Consider the following 18,382-nt stretch of genomic DNA (forward strand, 5'->3'; position numbering starts at 1 on the left):
TGGCCTAGATTCTCCTGGAATTTATTTCAAGGAATGTCACCCTAAGCTAACTGTATCCTCTATATGGGGTTTTGAAAGTTATAATGGGCAGCATCTCCCTTCTTGGTCCTTCCATTGCCAAAAGAGCTGGTAACAAATTCAGGGCATGAGGTTATGACAAAGGTAGAGACTAGACAATAGAAGCAATGACCTATTTCCATTGGGTTCTGTGGTCACCCTGCATACTTGTTCACACAGTACCATTAAGATGCCAGCAGAGGAAGAAATGAGGCCCGAGTCTAGGACAGCATTCAGTCTGTCACCAAATAGCAGTGAATTAATAAAGCAACAATATGCTGGCCCCAGTTTAAGGGGAAAAGCCAACATCCCTATCTGTAAGTAGCTTAGGACTTGCCTCTCATCTGATTGAGGCCACTTCAGTCAACCAGGGTTCTCAGCACAAAGGACAGAAGATACCTCTGGACCACTGCACACCCACCATCACTGAAAGTGAAAGGGGCAAGGAACATATCAAAAACTACAAATAAGGAAAAAAAGTCCCAAGTGTTCATCTAGGACCTTCTCCCTTTTTATCTACCCTGGTAGATACAAATTTGCTACAAATTGACCAGTAGTTCCCCTAGCCCTAAATCAGGCCTTACTAACCAATCTTTCTTCCAAAGGGACTTTGAGTCATTGTCACCTGACTACCTTGTTTCCGACACACCTGCCCCCAGCCCAAGTCAATATGGTCTAGTGATATATATCACCAACAGGGAAGAGCAAAGACACCGAGACCCAGGGACCCTCTCCATCATCACTCAGCTCCTACACTAATTGTCGGAATTAACTAGAGTGGCAATAGGTAGACAAGACACACCAGTGCTGCTCAGGGAGCGGCAGCCAGAGCCTGAAAAGGATCACGTCCAGAAACTTGCTACAGGGCCCAGACAGCATAGAACACTGCGACAGCTGTCTGCCTTCTTCATCTGGTCTTGGACCCTAGGCAGTTGACTGACCAGCCTCAAAGGCAGAAGAGCATATTGGGAGCTACACTAAAGGAAAGTGCTAATAGTGTCCCCGGAGGGGATGGGCTACCTTGGAGGTAGTAAGTTCCCTGGCACAGGAGGACTTCAAGCAGATACAGGACGATGATCTGTAGAAATCAGGTTGGAGAGAATGTCCTGATGGAACAGCAGTTGGTCCGATTCTTCGGTTTTCATTTCCCAAATTAAGCAGTTCATCTAGATAACAATCTCTATAAACCACCCCCCCCCATCCCCATATACACACACACACACGAAGCAGAAGTGGACCTCGCTTTATGCAACACGTGTTCTGTAGAGAAAATGCTAGGGTCAGGTCACATTGTCATTGTCATTGCAGAACATGGCTTCATCAGTTTGGTGAATGCGTAACACCTCAGCAAGTGCATTGAACCAGGGACTTTCTGACACGTTACTGAATCTGTAAACAAACACTTGAATGCAACAGGAGAGCTGCCATTTAGAGGAACCCTGAGAGTATTTTGGTAATGCAAACAGTCCCCTTACTGTTTTATAAATGTGGATTTGGGGGTTGCCCAAAAGGGATGCAGCCATTATAGGGCACATCATAATGAGGGTGCAGTGTTAAAATCTAGGGCACAGGCCCTGGGGACAGAGGACTCTCAGTTCTCTGAAAAGTGAGGTTTCGGTTCAGAAGCCTGTGTAGCCAGACACACACCTGAGACTTGGTCCAAGTACCTTTCCTCCAAGGAGCCCTCCTCCATGTTCTCGTTCCTCCTCTCAACTGGCATTTTCACATCTGATTTATAGGCAGAAGTAAAAGCCAAGCAGCTCAATCAAGGTCAAAGACAGGCACAGCTGAGACCAGAAGCCAAGTCTCCCTCTGCCTTTCCCACCAGCTCCCTGCTGCCACACTGTGACCCAGACCCCAATCACACTTGCTTTTCCAGGGCCCAGCATTCCCTTCAAGGCTCTCAGGAGCCCAGACAGGCCTGGAAAGCATCCTGTCCTCTGGCCATTTAGAACAGCAGCCAAGGTAGGAAATGCTCAGCTTTCTTACCATCGTTCTTCATTCCACTCCCGCTTACCTTAGCCTCCATCCACCACTCAGCTTCGAGGACAAGCCAGCAGTCCCAATGTCCAGGACCTACCCTTTTCAGCCCCCACTCACTACAGATACCCTGTGCTAAGGCAAGGTTGAGAAATTAAAACTGAGCAGAACCTCTTGAGAGCTGGTTGAGGTCCTGACTCAAGAGGAGATCAGGTCACTTGATGGACCTGTCCCCAAAGTGCCTCAGGCAGGAACATTTCTCACACTCAAATGCTCTTCCTCAGTGCTCCCTTGACCCAACGCACTAACTCAGAGTGGGTCTGGGTCAGGATCTGAGCAGCACAGGGACCCTCACAGAAGGGGCTGAGCCGAGCGAGGCCGGAGCGGATGGTGGCAGCCACTCAGGCAGGTGAGGCTCAAAAGTTGAGACTGAGCAGGGCCTCAGAGAGCTGGTTGATGTCCCGGCAGTAAGGCTCCCGCTGCAGAATGAAGTCCACCTTGTGATCCTGGCCCCAAAACACCTCCAGCAGCTGGCGCCGGAGCCGCTCGGTCTCCCGGGTCTTCCGAATGCCACCACTGCCTTTTTCCTCCTCTTCTCTGCCCTGCTGCTGGTTACTGTGCTCTACCAAGCCCCTGGAAGGATGCTGAGTCTTAGAAGATGCCTGTGCCCTGGGAAGAAACAGAGAGAAGAGAAGAGCCGGTGCGCATCCTGGAGAGAAGTTAGAGCTCACTGGGCCTCCCAGCACTCCACTGCCCTTAAACGAACTTCAGAGCCAGGCTCTGAAGTTCCCCAAGCTGACCACTGAGTGGCAGTATCAACCCACTTCTGAAGGGAAGAGAGACAGTTTCTTTGAAAACAGGAAGGTGAACCCAGCCACTATTATGATCAAGTCTAATAAATTAATCACTTACTTAATGGTCCAGCAGAGGGCGTGCTGAATACAAGTGTCTATAAGTAAAGCAACCACATTCCAAAAAATTCCAACAAACACACTGATTAGGGGAAACAGGAAGCAGGTGCTTCCTTCCCGGCCTGGAGGGTCTGTGTCTGGATTTCCAGGGAAGTAGTTAAAGGCCAAGCCAAGGCAACCTAAACCAGTATGGAATTAAGGTGGCCCAGATGGAAGTCACACTTTCCCCAAATCTAGAGGCCTGCAAGGCCCCTGCAGAGAGGGGGCCAGGGCTGGGGGCTGCCTAAGAGTCAGGGGCATTACCTGACTGGCTTCTTCAAGAACTCATCCAGCATGGGGCCATTTCGCCCCAGTGGGTCATCGGGGACCATGAAGAGGTTTCCCACAAAGGTGAAGGGCAGAAGGCTGGATGGGGACAGAGAATGTATGGTCAATGAGGGGCCCCTGCCCACCTCCCAGACAGCTGAGACCAACTCCAACAAAAGCTGTCAGCTACCATCCTTCAAGCCAATGTCAAGCCCCTTCATAGAGTCCTCACCCTGTGGCAGAGCAGAACTGGTTTTAGAGAAAGGTCTGAATCCAAGCCCTTTTCTCAGGGGAGGCCCTCTCACCGCTCTCTGATGATTGCCATCCACTTCTCGGACTCCTCCGCCAGGTCCCGGAACTGATCGTTGGAAACAATGATCCCGTCAGTCTCTTCAGCCAGCTTCACCATGAACCTGTCTCAAAAACCACGGCAACATTCTAGGATTCTCCACAGCTCCAACCCCAAAAAGTGCTATCGACTCCCATGGCCCACTTCTAGTGATAGATATCTTCCCGCCCACACGCACATCTTGACCCAGCCACCAGGGGACTGACTGGATACAGATGCCATGGATTAGAGAGGAAACAAAGATGGATCCAATGAAAAACAACCCCTCCACTCACCACAATCCTCCACCCAACACTTTGTGCCTCGTTAGTGAGACAGTAAGCTCTGGCCATGGCTCTGTCTTCTTCCGCCCTACCCCAGCAGTCACAAATCCGTCACATTTTTCCTCTGAAAAGTCTGCCACTCGGCCCCCTTCATTTCCAGTCCCACTATTACCATCTTAGCTATTTGGACATTGCAAATGATACTGCATAGCTTCCTGATAAGAGGGTTCCCCACCCCCTGCCACTTACCACCCTCAGTCTCCCCCGCTTTCCCCTGAGAGAACATGATCTTCCCCTACCCAAAACTTTCCACACTTGCCCTTTACCTACCGAATAAAGTCCACATGCCCAGGCCTGGCATGGCAGCTAAGCCCCTCTAGAACCCAGCTCCAGCCACTCCTATGGCCTTATCTCTCCTGGTACTCTCAACTTGTGCCAGAATCAATAAACAGATTGCATCCTGTTCTCCAAACATGCCCTGTGTTCTCTGACTTCCATGTTTCTCACAATTTTCCCTCCATCTGGAAGGTACTTCCCAAACCTCACTGATCAACAGAATCACCAGGGGAACTTTTAAAAGAGATGCCTGGGCCCTACTGGAGTAATCCTGATTCCATAGAACTGTGGTAGGACTCATGAAGAGGTATGTGGGGGTCTTTTTCAACAGGTTTAGAAACCAAGAGAGCCAGCCCATGGTATGTCCTTCTCTATCAAAACTCACAAATCTCTCCCCACAAAATCCCGGCCAGAGGAAAGCTTCCTTTCCTCAGTTCCGGTAATGTTTGATTTATAGTTTCTTTTGGCTCCTTAAAATCAAATTCCCAGCAATCCCACCTCCTTCAGGCCACACACCTAAGTGGGCAGTCAGTATTTGAAAGGCAGTGTGGTATAGAGGGCACCAGTATTGGTACCATGTATATGAGATGTCTGGTTTGGAGTTTCTGTCTGGGAAACAAATTAAGGACATACAAATTGTACATATGATATACAAATGGTATTTTCAGGTTAAGTAGACTTTACCATTATGTTACATCATATGTTGTTCAGCAGTGTGCATGCAGGAGGCCTGCGCTGTGCACCACTTGTTTGTCACCGTAACTAGGCAAAATTCCAAACTCCTATTGTACTGTCTGCCTACTGAGACCTACGCCAACTGTACAGACACGTGCCTTTAAAATGCATTACAACTGACTCAATCTTCACTTTCAATTCTGTCCCAATGCTGGTATGGAAAGAAGGTTCCATCTCTTGGATAATCTGTGAAATTTGGACATAAAACAATAGCACTGGGAGAAAGTGAGCTACCCTTTTGCAGAATACCATTTACTTATTAAGGAACAAAAGTTAAGTATTTGAGAAGACAAAGTATATAATCACTATGGTTTAGAAACTAGTTTTTTATTTAAAACTGAAAAATCCTAGAAAATAAAGGACTAGTAGTTGTAAAAATATTTGATTAGCTTTTAAAATCTGCCCATTTCCCACACGGTGTGTGTACACCGAGGGAATATGTCCTGTGTTTTTCATATAAACCATCTGGAAGCTTTAAGTTCTCATTTTTCCTTTGCCACTTGGTAGCCTTCGCCAAGACAGTTAACTACTCTTAGCCTCTGCTCCATTTCTGTACCATAGAGATAAGACCCTCTGCCACACTTGCTTGGGTCCATGAACAGTTAAGGAATATCACTGTACTCTTGCCTAGTACCTTGAGTGAGGCAAGCACATACCTTATCTTCTTTTGATATTCACGAGGAACATGAATGAACAGAAGAGGACCCTGAGACGAGAGGCTAACTCACTAAGAGACTGGCCCATAGTCAAAGTCGATGAGTAGTGTAACTTGGGGCTCTAATTCAGATCTTCAAATTCTAAGTCCAGTGATCTATTAGATTATGTTTTATTTGTGGGATTTTTTATGATATTATGCATGGATTTCGTTTCTTCATTTGGCTCGTTACTTTGAACATTTACTCTGGTTTTTCCAAAATATTGAGGGAATTCCTCTACATGTTTGGAAATTTAGGTTGTAAGAAGGCATTTGTCATCTGGCTATTCATGTCATCAGCTTTCCCATCTTTCCATTAAACCATATCTTCTAGGCAGCAGGGCACTATATAAATACAAAGCATCATTAAGTTTAATGAATGAAATATGAATGATGAATGGGCAAACACAGTTGTCTACCATCCATCTCATCTCACCTGTGGGCAGACTTACCGACCCAGTCATACGGGCACACGGAGGAATAACTGGCCCTTTGCCCACTACCCAGGCTTAGAGACAGTGCAAAAGGTCAGGAGTTTCTGTCTCTCCCTTGATCTCCCACTGGGCACCTTGAATATCAAGCCTGGGTCCAGGAGAGAAACAAGCACCTGTCATCATAAGAGGAGATCCTCTTGCCATCCATGACTCGGGAGGGAGTGAGGGAGAGGAGGCTGAGGGAGTAGAGCTTTTGCAGGAAGTGACCCTCTAGAGAAAAAGAAGAGCACAACGTGGTTATCCTCAAGGTGTAGGCAGGGCCTACGCCAGGACACAAAAAACCAGGCACAACTCACCTCTGACCTTGGCATCCTTACTGAAGCGCCACTGAGGTACAAAGACAGTTATGTCCCGGTGGCCACGGTCCCAGAAGTACTGCACAGCAATGGCAATGCCCCGGCTGGAGAAGTAGTGCTGGAGGCCGTGCCTGCAGTGGGAAGGGGTCGGCACTCTGGGGCCCCAGAGGAGGGCCTGGCAGCCAGTCTGGAGTGCTTGCCCCTCAGCATATGCCCCCAAGGTGAACAAAACTGCCCATCTCATTCCCCTCCCCAGGACCCTCAGCCCCACCGGGTACTCACACCATGGCCACGTTGCTGCCATCAATGACAATATGGCGGAGGTCTGGCTGGCCAGGTACATTTGCAAGGCACAGGGTGAAAGGGTCCTGGAGGGCCTCCTGGAAACGCTGTGTGCCAGTCACCAAATTGCCCCCCCGGGCACCTCTTTTCCATGGAGACCCCCGACCTCGAGCCACAGCCTGTTGCTTATCTCCCCTTTCTCCTCGGTCTCCACAGTGCCACGGGGGCTCAGGTGCAGGTGGGGGGCTAGGCACTCTGGGAGGTGAGGCCTCCCCATTGTGGAGCCGCTGGAGGAGAGAGGCTCCCCGGGACTGACCTGCCCTCTGACAGGGGCCCTGGGCACCAGGAGGCTCATCCTGGACACAGAACCGTCCTCTTTCCTGAGGCACCCCTTCCTTCCCCAGGGTCTTTCCCTTCAGAAGCCCTGCCTGCCCTGCCTCTCCTCCTCCTAACTGTGACTTAAAGGCCACCTCTCTCTCCCAGGCCTCTTCCCCAGGAAGCTCCTTCCAACCCAAATCCATCTCCCTGGGACCACCCTGCTTCCCTCCCTCCTTCTCCATAGCATGTTTCTCTCCCCTTGGCTCTCGCCACCCCGTAGGTCCAGTGTCCAGTGACTCCCTGCCTTCACTCAGGGGAGCTCTGACTCCCTGGTGCTGAGCACCCAGCAGGCCTGGGCTCCCCCTGTCCCAGGAGGAAAGTGCTTGGGGACCCTGCCCCCTGGATGCTTCCTGCACCAGGCTCAGCAGTTCCTCCTGGACGGCCAGGGGCAGCTGTAGCAGGGCCTCTCTGTGGGCATCCTCCCAGGGCTGCAGCAGGGCACAGAAGTCTCTCAGCACTCCGGCACACTGAGAGGCTCCAGGCGACGGCCCTAGCCGAAAGTCCCAGCTCAGCCGCTCCACCAGCTCCTCCACTCGACTCTGAGCCATGACGAAGGCCTCGGTCAGGCCACTGACCATCAGCGAGCCAGGTGCCCCAGGCACCAGATGGGCGGATGTGCTCCAGGCCAGGCAATCAAGAAAGAAGCCCTGGGCCCCCAGGAAGATGCAGTGCAGTTTGGGTGGATAGTGGATTTCATCCTGCAGCTCCGGGCTGCAGAGACCCTTCAGGTACTCCTGGGGGAGAACAAAGGGGGAGGGGATAGGAAAAAAGGAGACTGCTGGAATCCTAAGTGGCCCAGTGGCCCTTCAGGCTCATTGTTCTCCCCTGAGCTCCAGGATGCCTGGGCAGAGCAAAGGAGCCCCCCCCAGATCCTGACAAAGTTGGAGTTTAAATGCGATCAACAATCTCACTCATTTCCCTTTCCAGCTGACAGCCTGTGGCTAGTATTTCCATTTAGAACTTGCTTCACTTTAAGATACAATTATAGGAGGGCTTAGACACAGGAGGGATGGCCTCAGCCTCAGGATGATGGTGGCTTTCCCTCCAGCTGTTGCCCTGGGGCCACACAGCTCACACTCTCCCTGTGTGTCTCTGGCACCAACTAGGCCGCTGTCCCTCTGCCGGTACCCAGGCATTATTCACAGTGGCCAAGACATGGAAACAACCTGAGTATCCTTCAATAGAAGATTGGATAAAGAAGATGTGGTACATATATACAATGGAATACTACTCAGTCATGCTAACCAAAACAAGTCAGACAGAAAAAGTCAAGAAGCATATGATTTCAATCATGTGGGATATAAAACATAAATAAATGAAAAAACAAAACACTCATAGATACAAACAACAAAGGGAAGGGGCGAGGGAGGAGGGAGAAGAGGGTAAAGGGGGTCAAATACTTGTTGACAGAAAGATTGACAGAAAGAGACTTTGGGTAGTGAACACAGTGCAATATACAGATGATGTATCACTGAATTGTATACTTGAAACTTATATAATCTTATTAACTAATGTCACCCCAATAATTTTAATAAAAACTCTTTAAAAAACAACATGTAATAATATACAGCCAGAAACTAAATTAGCTGCCTGCCATTTTTAAATTAAATAAATTGAAAATACTAAAAAAAATAGTTATTAATTTGATCTTGAAAAAAGATACAATCAGCATCAATTGGTTACAAGCGTTCCTCTTTAAATTTTTGTATTTATATGTGTTGTATGTGTTCCATCATGACCACCAACGCTAACTTTTACTGAACTCATGCTCTACATGCTTTATCTCATTCACAGTAAGGTAGATACTATTATTCACATTTCATAGAAAAGGAAACTGACACTGAGGTCACAGGGCTGGCAGGCGGTGGAGCTGTACTGGAACCCAGGCCCGGCCTCCCACCCTACAGTAAATTCCTTGATGGGGCCTCCTTGCCCAACCGGATTTTCTCTGCTCTTCCAAAGAGCACAAACTGATTTGAACTGAATCATTTGTCTGCAAGCCCTGGCAGAGAAGCTGGGTCATCACAGCAGAAATGAAACCAAGACTCCAGACAAATACAAAGTTGAGTTTCTCAAAGCTCAGGATCAATGAGGTTGCCAATGAGACAAACAAGTAGTGGAGATCCTCCCCCGGCCCCTCCTCTCCCCTGACTCTGGGTGGGGGAAGTCATTGCATCCGGAAGGGTCAGGGAGGGGCGTTCACCTTGGCTCTGCTGGCGTTCTCCTTGGGGCCCTCCAGCTGCAGCCAGATGTGAGGGTTCTCAGGACAGTCCTTCGGGAGGACGCTCATCCCCACGCGGAAGATGCGCTCCACATGGGGCTGCTGCTCCCGCACCTTGTCCTCGGCCTCAGCAGACACGGCAAAGCGGTCAGGGGACGAGGAGCTAGTCCCCCAGGTAGGCATGGCTGCTTGGCCGCCCAGTCCTGTAAGCAGGAAAGGCAGCTCAGAGCCTCGCCGTTCCCTCAACCCAAATCTTGGTCTCCAGGCCTACACCAGCCATCGACAGGTCGCACTTAATTACTGGTCTGATAAACAACGCAGGAGATCTCGGGCCATTTGGGGGGTAAGAAGAGAATGTCAGATTAAAGGGGCACCGGCCTTCTCTCCAGGGAGGAAGTCGTGGATAAACAAGACTCTCTCTGGGATGGGCATCTGGCCTTTGGAAAAGGATGACCACAGCCCTGAGCAGGAAGGGGAGGGAGGTGCTCCAGCTCGGTGTGGAGCCAGAAGGAGTGGAGGGGTGACGAAAGAGTCCCTCTTCTCAGGGGACTCGGCAATCACCAGGTCCAAGACGGCCTCTTAAAGATGAATCTTCACCAAGGGTTGAACTGGGCTGTGCTCTGGGGTCCCTCGTCTGCCATTTCCAAGGTTCCAGCCACTCTCACCCTTCCCCCTCCCCTCCCCTCCCCTCCGCGGTCCGCTGCCATCCCCTCCACTGCGCCACACGCCCCACCCAGGGCCCAGGGGCTGGACCGAGTCCCGCCCACAGCCGCCTACGGCAGTCGCCCCCGGCCTCGCTCTGCACTGCAGCCTTCGGCTCCCGCGGCCTGGGCGCGCCTACCCGCCTCGGCCGCCCGCTGCGGCCTCTCCCGCCGATGCCTCTAGATGTCCGCCAGCCCCAGCTTCGCCCGCGCCCCCAACCCAGGAGAGAAAGGCGGGGGGCTCGAATCTGGGCGGGCCTTCCCGGATTTCTCACCCAACGGGGACCTCTCTTCTCCACATCGCGAACTGTTTTTTGAGTCACTTCCTGGCCGGAGGCGGAGTCAGCCGGGCCCCTCCCGGGACTGGGCCAGCACTGGGCCCCGGCGCGTCCCCGCCTCCGCCCCAACCCCGCCGGGCTCCTCCCAGCTCCCCGGCCTCGGCCCCGCCCACTCGCCCGCAGTTCTCGGTCTCCCTTCTTTCTGGGTTCCACCAGGTTCGCCTGTTCTCCACAGTTCTCAGCAAAGACGAGCCACTCATTTGAGAGTTGGAGTTTAAGAGAGGCTTAAAGAGACTAATCTAGTCCCTTCGGGTGAAGTTATGGAAGTCCAAGGAGGGAAAGAGACTGGCCCAGGGTCACAATACAGTGACACTGTTGGCCCAAGCGCTTTCCACCAAAACAATTGCGGGAAAACGACTAAGGAACTCCTTTTGAAGAATGGAAAAAAATGCCACTGAGAGTGCTGTGGGCCTGTGAGGGATTTCGAAGAGAGGACGGAAGTAGAGGAGGAAGGGGCTATAGGAGCTGGCTCTTGCACACGATCTCTGGGGTCCCAGTTCCAGCCTTCAGTGCTCTCCAGAGGGGCCTCCCTAGGGTTCTAGCTGTAGCCCTCCTGTCTGGCTGCTTCATCCCTCCTCTCCCTCCCAGAGCCCAACTGCTGTCATTTTGTGCCCTGCCAAGGAGGAGGGAACTACAGTGACAGCAGGAGTAAGAGGCAGGACAGAGTTGTGGGGCACGGAGAGGTATGGAGAGGGAGATGCTGAGACCAGGTGACAGTGAGACACAGAGAGAGGGCTGAGGAGCAGGGCAAGGGGTGTTGAGAGTCTGAAGGAGAGCGGGAACTGAAAGGAGCAGAAGGGGGCTAGAGGACAGGAGGACTTGGGGGTCACAGAGCCACTCAGCCATGCTAAGAGGAAAACGACACTGGCTACAAGGTCTCACACCCAAACCCAGGCTGTCCTTGGCCCTGATGCTTCTGGTCCTGGGGATTGGATGGGCCCAGGAGGCAGCAGAGCCCGTCCTTCTGGAGGGCGAGTGCCTGGTGGTTTGTGAGCCCAGCAGAGCTGCTGCAGGGGCGCCCGGGGGAGCAGCTCTGGGAGAAGCACCTCCCGGAAGAGTGGCGTTTGCTGCGGTCCGAAGCCACCACCATGAGCCAGCAGGGGAGATCGGCAACGGCACCAATGGGGCCATCTACTTTGACCAGGTAACCCCCTACCCTGCAAGGACCTGCAGTCAACTGTCCAAGCCCACTCTGTTGTTAAGGAAACAGCCCCCTGCTATGGCCATTTGCCTCTCTACCCTACTGCCTAGCTCCCTTACCTTCACTCTTGCCCATACCCCTCCTTGTCCGTTCTCATCATCTTTTGAATCCGTGCATTCCTCCTGTTGGCAGCTACTTGCCACCCCTTCTTTTCCTTACTCACTGCTCCATCGCCCAACCCAGTGGTTTTCCTGAGTCCCAGGTGTCCCCAGCCCACTCAGCAGGGTCTGCTTCCCCCAGGTCTTGGTGAATGAGGGCGGTGGCTTTGATCGGGCTTCAGGCTCCTTCGTAGCCCCTGTCCGGGGTGTCTACAGCTTCCGGTTCCACGTGGTGAAGGTGTATAACCGCCAAACTGTCCAGGTGACCTGAGCACGGGGCCCTCTCCCTGTCCCTGTCCCTATCCTTGTCCCGGCTTGGGAGGGGGAGGAATAAGTGAAGCCTAGCTGACCCCTGGGCAGTCCCTCCATTGACCTATGTGTCCTGAGGGACCAGGAGCAAGGGAGGAAAGCGCCTACCTAGCAGAGAGTGTGGAGAACCTGCAGAGTCCAACACTGGCCACCCATCGGCCCTCCTGGAAGAGTGCACCAAGCCCCAGGTTCCCAGGTTCCAGAGTGTCCCTCTCGGGATGGGGAAAAGAGGGACAGCCCTCAGAGAAGTGGGGTCCCGGAACAAGGGCTGGAGCAATACACTAACTGGGCTCCCTCCCCAGGTGAGCCTTATGCTGAACACATGGCCTGTCATCTCAGCCTTTGCCAACGACCCTGATGTGACTCGAGAGGCAGCCACCAGTTCTGTACTACTGCCCCTGGATCCTGGTGACCGGGTGTCCCTGCGCCTGCGTCGGGGGAACCTGCTGGGTGGCTGGAAATATTCGAGCTTCTCTGGCTTCCTCATCTTTCCACTCTAAAGACTCAAAGACAGAAGTCTAGCCCATGTCCTCTGCCTTCTGCCCTCTCCTGTCCCAGAAGCAGCATCTTTTTGGGGCAGGAGAAAGGCTCTCTCTGGCTGCCTGTATTCCGCCTCCTTGCATGGGACCCTGTGCCAAACACCCAAGGTGATGAGTAGAGCTGTGGCATCTCGGGACCTGGCCGCTCATACCCACCCCACACCCACCCACTGAAAAAAATGCCCTCACAACCTCCCACTGCATCTCTTTGTGTCTGCAGCCCTAGGATCAGGGGAAGGTTTGGCAAGTAGTGAGACTGAAACTATTGTATAGACTTTGCTCCTCTCTCTTCTGCACACCCCAGCCTCTCGCTTAGTGCTACTTGGGGACAGGTGGCATAGGTGAACCTAACAGGCCCCCAGAGGGGCCCAGATGGACCAGCTAGGCATACCCTGCAGGCTCCTTCCTGTGAGGAGAGCCAGCATCACAGATCTGTGCCAGCACAGTCAGGAACTGAGCCAGCACCATATGGGCTAGGGCGGGAGGCTCAGCCACCAGTAGAAGTGTGGAGAGGGCCACGGAGCAGCCCAGAGCCTGTGGCTAGTAGGGCAGGAAGGGGACCTGTGCCTAGCTTGAATAAGGTACACATTTTTCATGTACATTGGGGCAGCCAGCAATCAGTGAACCTAGGTGTTCTTCTGTGCTAGGCCACAAATGGACTCTGGCCCTCATCTCCCCACCTGGGACATGAGGTGTGTATGTTTGCTCTGACTGAGAGCAGCTCTAAGCTGGTTCCTTGGGCAGCTGTAGGTGAGAGAAGAAGGTCACCTGTAGGCAAGTGTAGATTTCCAGGCATGGAACACATCAGTGACCACAGCCACCTCCTAAAACTGCTCCACCTTTGTAGTCTGAACTTCAATCACTCCACACCCTGACCACCACCTCCTTCCTCCCAGCTCTTACCTTCACTGTCCCTGTTCCAGACTATCCTACAACCTCTCTTCTTTTTCCTGATCTGTGCTCTTACCCTCCTTCTTAAACTTCCTATTGCCCAGGATTCCATGATTCATCCTTTTACCCACTCTCCTGCCAGCATTATAAACTCTCTTACCTCGCTGTCTCATTGGCCCAGCATGGATGGCTCGATCAATAAAGTAACTAGAGAATGATGGTTAATGAGACACTATAGGATCGCTAAAGATAGAAGATGCCACTACAATTTGGATCGAGGGTTACAGGATATGAGCAGGTATGTCATAGAGAAAATAAATGTAAAACTGTATGTTAGAGTCAAATAAAAAAAGATTTAATAATGCTTGAGTTAAATAGGAAATACCAATGTGAATTTGTGGTTTTCAAAAGAAATAACTTTTCCAAATCCTGTCACTAAAGTAGCATAGAAACGACATTAGAAAAAATCTGATGTGCATTCTTAGCACCTGGATCTTTGCCTCAAATGTTATTCACCTTTAAAAGGACTCGGGTTCTATGGAGAAAAGCTCCAAATCTTAAAAAATTCTAGGCCTGGAACATGTTGTTGATGACAAAAAGTAAGGACACTTTTTAAAATGTTTAAGGTAGAGTTGAAAAAGCAAAGGAACCAATTTTAAAAGGCTGCCACCTGACTTTCTATGACAGTTTGATAATCAAAAGGAAAATAATATAGGTAATTGGAACAAGGTAATTTTTTTTAATTTATGACTATTAATATTCCAAAAGGAAAAAGTCATTATGAAGTGTGCAAAAAGGTAGTTAATATACTGAGTGAAGAAGAATGAAAATAACAGGATTTTTTTAGTTAATTTTGATAAGTAGAAAAGTATACATATAATAGGTGTTTTAACTATTCATAAAGTACTTTACTTTTCTTTATCTGTATACGTGAGGAGGGGTGGCTATAGAGAGCTGTGAATAATTCCAGAAAAGGCTGGAACTGTACCAAGAATGAAAGACTGATCAGCACCATCTGGTCATATATTACAACTAAGAAGAAAGAAAATCCAATAGCGTGTTACAAGATGATGAATTAGTCAAATGTCCAAAAGATAACTTCTCACTACTCAAACTTGATCCTTCATCCCTTGCTAATTATAATGAGATTATAGGACTAGTAAAACCTGAAATAAATGGCTTTAACAAAATAGGTTATTTCTGTCTCACATAGAAGAATCCATAAATAAAGAGTCCAGAGATAGATGGCAGTGCTTTTGGGTTCCTGGACTCAACTTCAACATTGGGGGCGGGTCAGGGGGTGGATTTGCTTCCCACACAACACCAAGCAATTCTTGGACACCAGCAGGATATCTTAAGAATGCAACTCAATTAAACATAATTCTGACACTGTCTACCTTGTGGGTATTGCATCAGATTTCCACAGGTTAAGGGATAACTCCTATAAGACTGTGCCCATACTCCACCCCCAACTGCAGATCCTAGCCAAAAGCCCAGGCTGTTAACTACTTCTGACAACCGCCTATAGGTCGGAGGTTCCAACGATCCCCTCCTTGGCAACTCAGTTTAGACACCAGTCTCAGGTCCAGGTTGTGCTTCTGATCGACTGGCTGGGTTCCAGTGCTAAACAAACAAACAAAAAAATTAACTTCCATGGCTGAAAGTCTTTTCAAAAGGAAGGGTTTGTTAGGCCACTGCTAGAAAAAAAAAAAAAAAAAAGATTAGTCTTGGGGCATGGAGTCTAAACCACTAGTAGCATGGCTAGATAGAAAAGATAACAGTCCAACATCCAGCAGTTTTGCAAGTGTTTTTATACATTGAGTAGGGAGGAGAAAACTGTAAGTCATTCTGAAGGAATTCACATTAGCTCTAGACAAAGGGGACGAGAGAAAATGAAGCAGGGCTGGTTCTAGGATGGGCGCAGCAGAGTCTGTAAAGCTCATGTACAAATAAGAAGTGGAGGATCCCGGGGTTCAGTGGTGCCCGGCTATCATTTCTTGGATAATCAAAAATAGCCACCTGGAAATTAATCCTAAATTGCAACAGATATACAGGAATGTGAGCAGTCTTTTTGTCAGAACTGGTCCACAGCTATTAACAGGTTAACTGTTCTTTCTCCAGCCGCTGTAATTTTAACATAGAGCATCTCCATTTTTTTTTTTCTTTTGTCACCAGCTACCCCCTCCTTGGGTTCAATTAATTTGCTAGAGAGTCTTACAAAATTCAGAGGAACATATTACTTACTAGATCACCAGTTTATTTCAAAAGGATATAATTCAGAAACAGCCAGATGAAAGAGACGCACAGGGCGAGGCATGGGGAAAAGGCTCGGAGCTTCCATGCCCTCTCCAGGAGCCACTCTCCCAGCACCTCCATGTGTTCACTAACTCTGAAGCTCTCTGAATCCTATCTGTTTGAATTTTTCATTACATAGGCGAGATTGGCCATGGGCAGTTGATTCAACCTTTGGTTCCTCTCCCCTCCCCAGAGGTGAGGGTGGTTGGAGGGTGGGCCTGAAAGTGCCAACCCTCCAGTCACATGACTGGCTCCCTTGGCAACCAGCCGCCATCCTTAGGTGCTTTCCAAATGTCACTTCATTAAATAACAAAAAACACGTTTTTTATTCTCAACACTCAGGAAATTCCAAGGGTTTCAGGAGCTGTGAGCCAAGAATTGTGGAAGAAGACCTAATATATATGACAAATATATTTTGGTCATCTGAATGACCAAATACATATTTCTTATAAATCACAATATTGCAGCAGTTTTGTGATCATCACAGCCCAGTTTCTCTTTTTACTATTCTACCATCTTTAGCATATTACCTCCTGACAAAATGACTCTTTGAGCTCCAGCCATTACGACAGTCTAACAGCCCCTCGGAAGGAGTGAGGAAGAAAGGGCACCCCTTTCCTTCAAAGAAGCTTTCTGTAAGGTGCCCCTAATATTTCTGATTGCATCTCATTGTCTGGAATTTAGTCATACCTGGCCAAATCAGGCCAGAGAGAGAGGTTAGGAATTAGTCTATTTCAGGTAGCCAGGCCCACCTCAAAGTCAGTTTCATAATAAGGAAGCAGAGATTTGATACTGGGAAAAACAACTAGAAGTTTTTTTTAATGCAAATGAGCTAGATAAGATTGTAAATAATGTTAGTAAAATTACTGTGTTAGTTTTCTATTGCCATGTAACAAATTGCCACAAAATCAAGTGGCTTAACACACACCCATCTACTATCTCAGGTTCTGTAGGTCAAAAGTCCAGCAGGGCCTGACTGGATTCTCTGCCTGGAGTTTCATAAGGTCAAAAGCAAGGTGTAGTCCGGACTCCCTTCCTCATTCAGAATTCATTTCCTTATGGTTGAAATGGAGCGGAGTTTGCCACCCAAAATGTGCCTCATCAGGGTATTATTTGGGTCTGTTAAAATACAGCAGACCTAGGAGAAGCTCTGAAAACCAAGTAGAAGTCACCCTCTGTAAAGGTTTGTAAGGGAAATCTTTTGTAAGGGTGTTTCCCTCACTGTACCAGGCCCACCTTCGCTACAGATGGAGAAGGCCCTGGACTGAAACTTTACCCTTGTTTACTGCGCTTCTCCTGGTAACCTCCCTCAACTGACTCTCTACCACCATTTTGGTCTTTAGCTGAAGGCAATAGATATTTAAGGCGGTGGCTTCTGCCATTTGTCAAGTTACTCAGTTCCTGGGTCTCTCCCAAGTATACAGGAGGTATACGTGTCATTAAACTTTAATTTGTTTTTCTCCTGCTAATCCATCTCATGTTAATTTGATGATTACTCTAGCCAAAAGAACCTTAAAGTAAAGGATAATTTTCCCTCCTGGACATGATTGTGAGAAACGAGGTCCCTGGCCCCTTCCATCTTTGAGCCAACAACATCAGGCCAAGCCTTTCTCACCTTCCATCTCTCTGACCTACTCTTCTGCCACATGTGTCTGACATCAGAGGAGAAAGTTCTCCAACTTTAAAAGCTCACGTGATTAGATTGGGCCCGCCCAGATAATCCAGGATAATCTCTGCTTTAAGGTCCATAACCTTAACTACATGTTAAAAAGTCCCTTTTGCTATAAAATAGAACATATTCAGAGGTTTCAGGGATTTGGACACAGACATCTTTGGGACATCTATGTATTATAGTCATTAAATTTAAAGATGCGGATATCACTTAAAGAAAAGGCATCCAGTTACAATACACTAAATGTGCAGAAAAGGTGTGGGCTTCAAAAGGTCCCTGATATACATTGGCTCAGGTTTTAATCATCTTAAAAGGTAAAACAGTTCCCAAGTCCCAACCAAGAATTCACTAGTTGATCATCAAAAAGTTGCTCTGCGCTGAAATAATATTCTTTTGGATAAACCAAATTTAAAACTGAGATAGTGTCCACAGTGTAAAATGTATAGACTTTAATTTGTTGGTTATATAAATCTCGTTTAAAGGTTTAGACAATTTTTTCTTACATAGGTTTGTGAAGTAAATAGATTAAACAAGCACAAATGGTACTTAGTGCTCCTCTCCAGGTACAAAAAGCTCTTCAGACTGTCCTGCCTTCCCTACACCCACGCCGCGGCAGCTGATCACTACAGAGAAAAGTCTCATTGCTGAAGGATTTTCTGTGGATCTCAATCCACGGTCTCCAGCCGCCCTAGTCCTCAATCCTCCCAGCATCCTTCTGCAGCTTCCTTCACCAGCTTCTTTCCTCACCCTCCCCAGAATCTAACTGAAGACTTCAGTTCTCTCCTTAAACTTTTTACCCCACCAACTCTGCCCCCACTGTCAGAGGCTTACCATCTACTTCACTGAAAAAGCAGAAACACCAGGCAGGAAGCCTTCCCATCACCACTTCTAGAAACTCACCGTCCTCCTCCTCTTGGCTTCTTCCTATCTGACTCAGGAGAAAACGTGTCCCTTCTCTTGTCAAGGCAGCTATCTTCATCCTCCAGCCACGGATCGCATCTCTTCCAAACATCCCCTCTTCTTTCCTTCTCCTCTC

General features: G+C 49.1%; 2 protein-coding genes across 6 annotated transcripts; one reads left to right on the forward strand and one right to left on the reverse strand.

Annotated features, from left to right (window-relative positions):
- Positions 1 to 1,284: 1,284 nt before the first annotated feature.
- Positions 1,285 to 18,369, reverse strand: KHNYN (KH and NYN domain containing). Of its 4 annotated transcripts, none has more exons than XM_016150277.2 (8): positions 10,279 to 10,364; positions 9,285 to 9,505; positions 6,704 to 7,815; positions 6,422 to 6,552; positions 6,239 to 6,335; positions 3,560 to 3,667; positions 3,252 to 3,353; positions 1,285 to 2,706 (listed from the first exon to the last, which is right to left on the reverse strand). In XM_016150277.2, exons 2-8 carry the CDS (start codon positions 9,483 to 9,485, stop codon positions 2,454 to 2,456), a joined length of 2,004 nt encoding a protein of 667 aa, XP_016005763.1. In that variant the 5' UTR covers positions 9,486 to 9,505; positions 10,279 to 10,364; the 3' UTR covers positions 1,285 to 2,453. The 4 variants fall into 4 exon arrangements, with proteins under 4 accessions (XP_016005763.1, XP_016005762.1, XP_016005764.1 ...); XM_016150276.2 differs by having other exon boundaries at positions 10,144 to 10,348; XM_016150278.2 differs by lacking the exon at positions 10,279 to 10,364 and adding an exon at positions 9,864 to 9,963.
- Positions 10,456 to 13,582, forward strand: CBLN3 (cerebellin 3 precursor). Of its 2 annotated transcripts, XM_016150284.2 has the most exons (3): positions 10,456 to 11,485; positions 11,783 to 11,902; positions 12,252 to 13,582. In XM_016150284.2, the coding sequence occupies exons 1-3, from the start codon at positions 11,186 to 11,188 to the stop codon at positions 12,447 to 12,449; spliced, it is 618 nt and encodes a 205-aa protein (XP_016005770.1). In that variant the 5' UTR covers positions 10,456 to 11,185; the 3' UTR covers positions 12,450 to 13,582. The 2 variants fall into 2 exon arrangements, with proteins under 2 accessions (XP_016005770.1, XP_036094812.1); XM_036238919.1 differs by lacking the exon at positions 11,783 to 11,902.
- Positions 18,370 to 18,382: the final 13 nt, after the last annotated feature.

The sequence above is a fragment of the Rousettus aegyptiacus genome, unplaced genomic scaffold (genome assembly GCF_014176215.1).
Source record: "Rousettus aegyptiacus isolate mRouAeg1 unplaced genomic scaffold, mRouAeg1.p scaffold_m13_p_3, whole genome shotgun sequence".
Taxonomy (NCBI): Eukaryota; Metazoa; Chordata; class Mammalia; order Chiroptera; family Pteropodidae; genus Rousettus; species Rousettus aegyptiacus.

What these genes read in the sequence shown, in the direction of transcription:
- KHNYN (XM_016150277.2), bottom strand. Translation starts at nt 9,485, where the DNA reads ATGCCTACCTGGGGGACTAGCTCCTCGTCCCCTGACCGCTTTGCCGTG. An exon ending in GGCAGCAACGTGGCCATGGT is followed by an intron (nt 6,553 to 6,703) that starts GTGAGTACCCGG and finishes TTCCCACTGCAG; the next exon opens with GCACGGCCTCCAGCACTACT. An exon ending in ATCTCCTCTTATGATGACAG is followed by an intron (nt 3,668 to 6,238) that starts GTGCTTGTTTCT and finishes TTTTTGAGACAG; the next exon opens with GTTCATGGTGAAGCTGGCTG.
- CBLN3 (XM_016150284.2), top strand. Translation starts at nt 11,186, where the DNA reads ATGCTAAGAGGAAAACGACACTGGCTACAAGGTCTCACACCCAAACCC. An exon ending in GGGCCATCTACTTTGACCAG is followed by an intron (nt 11,486 to 11,782) that starts GTAACCCCCTAC and finishes TGCTTCCCCCAG; the next exon opens with GTCTTGGTGAATGAGGGCGG. An exon ending in ATAACCGCCAAACTGTCCAG is followed by an intron (nt 11,903 to 12,251) that starts GTGACCTGAGCA and finishes CTCCCTCCCCAG; the next exon opens with GTGAGCCTTATGCTGAACAC.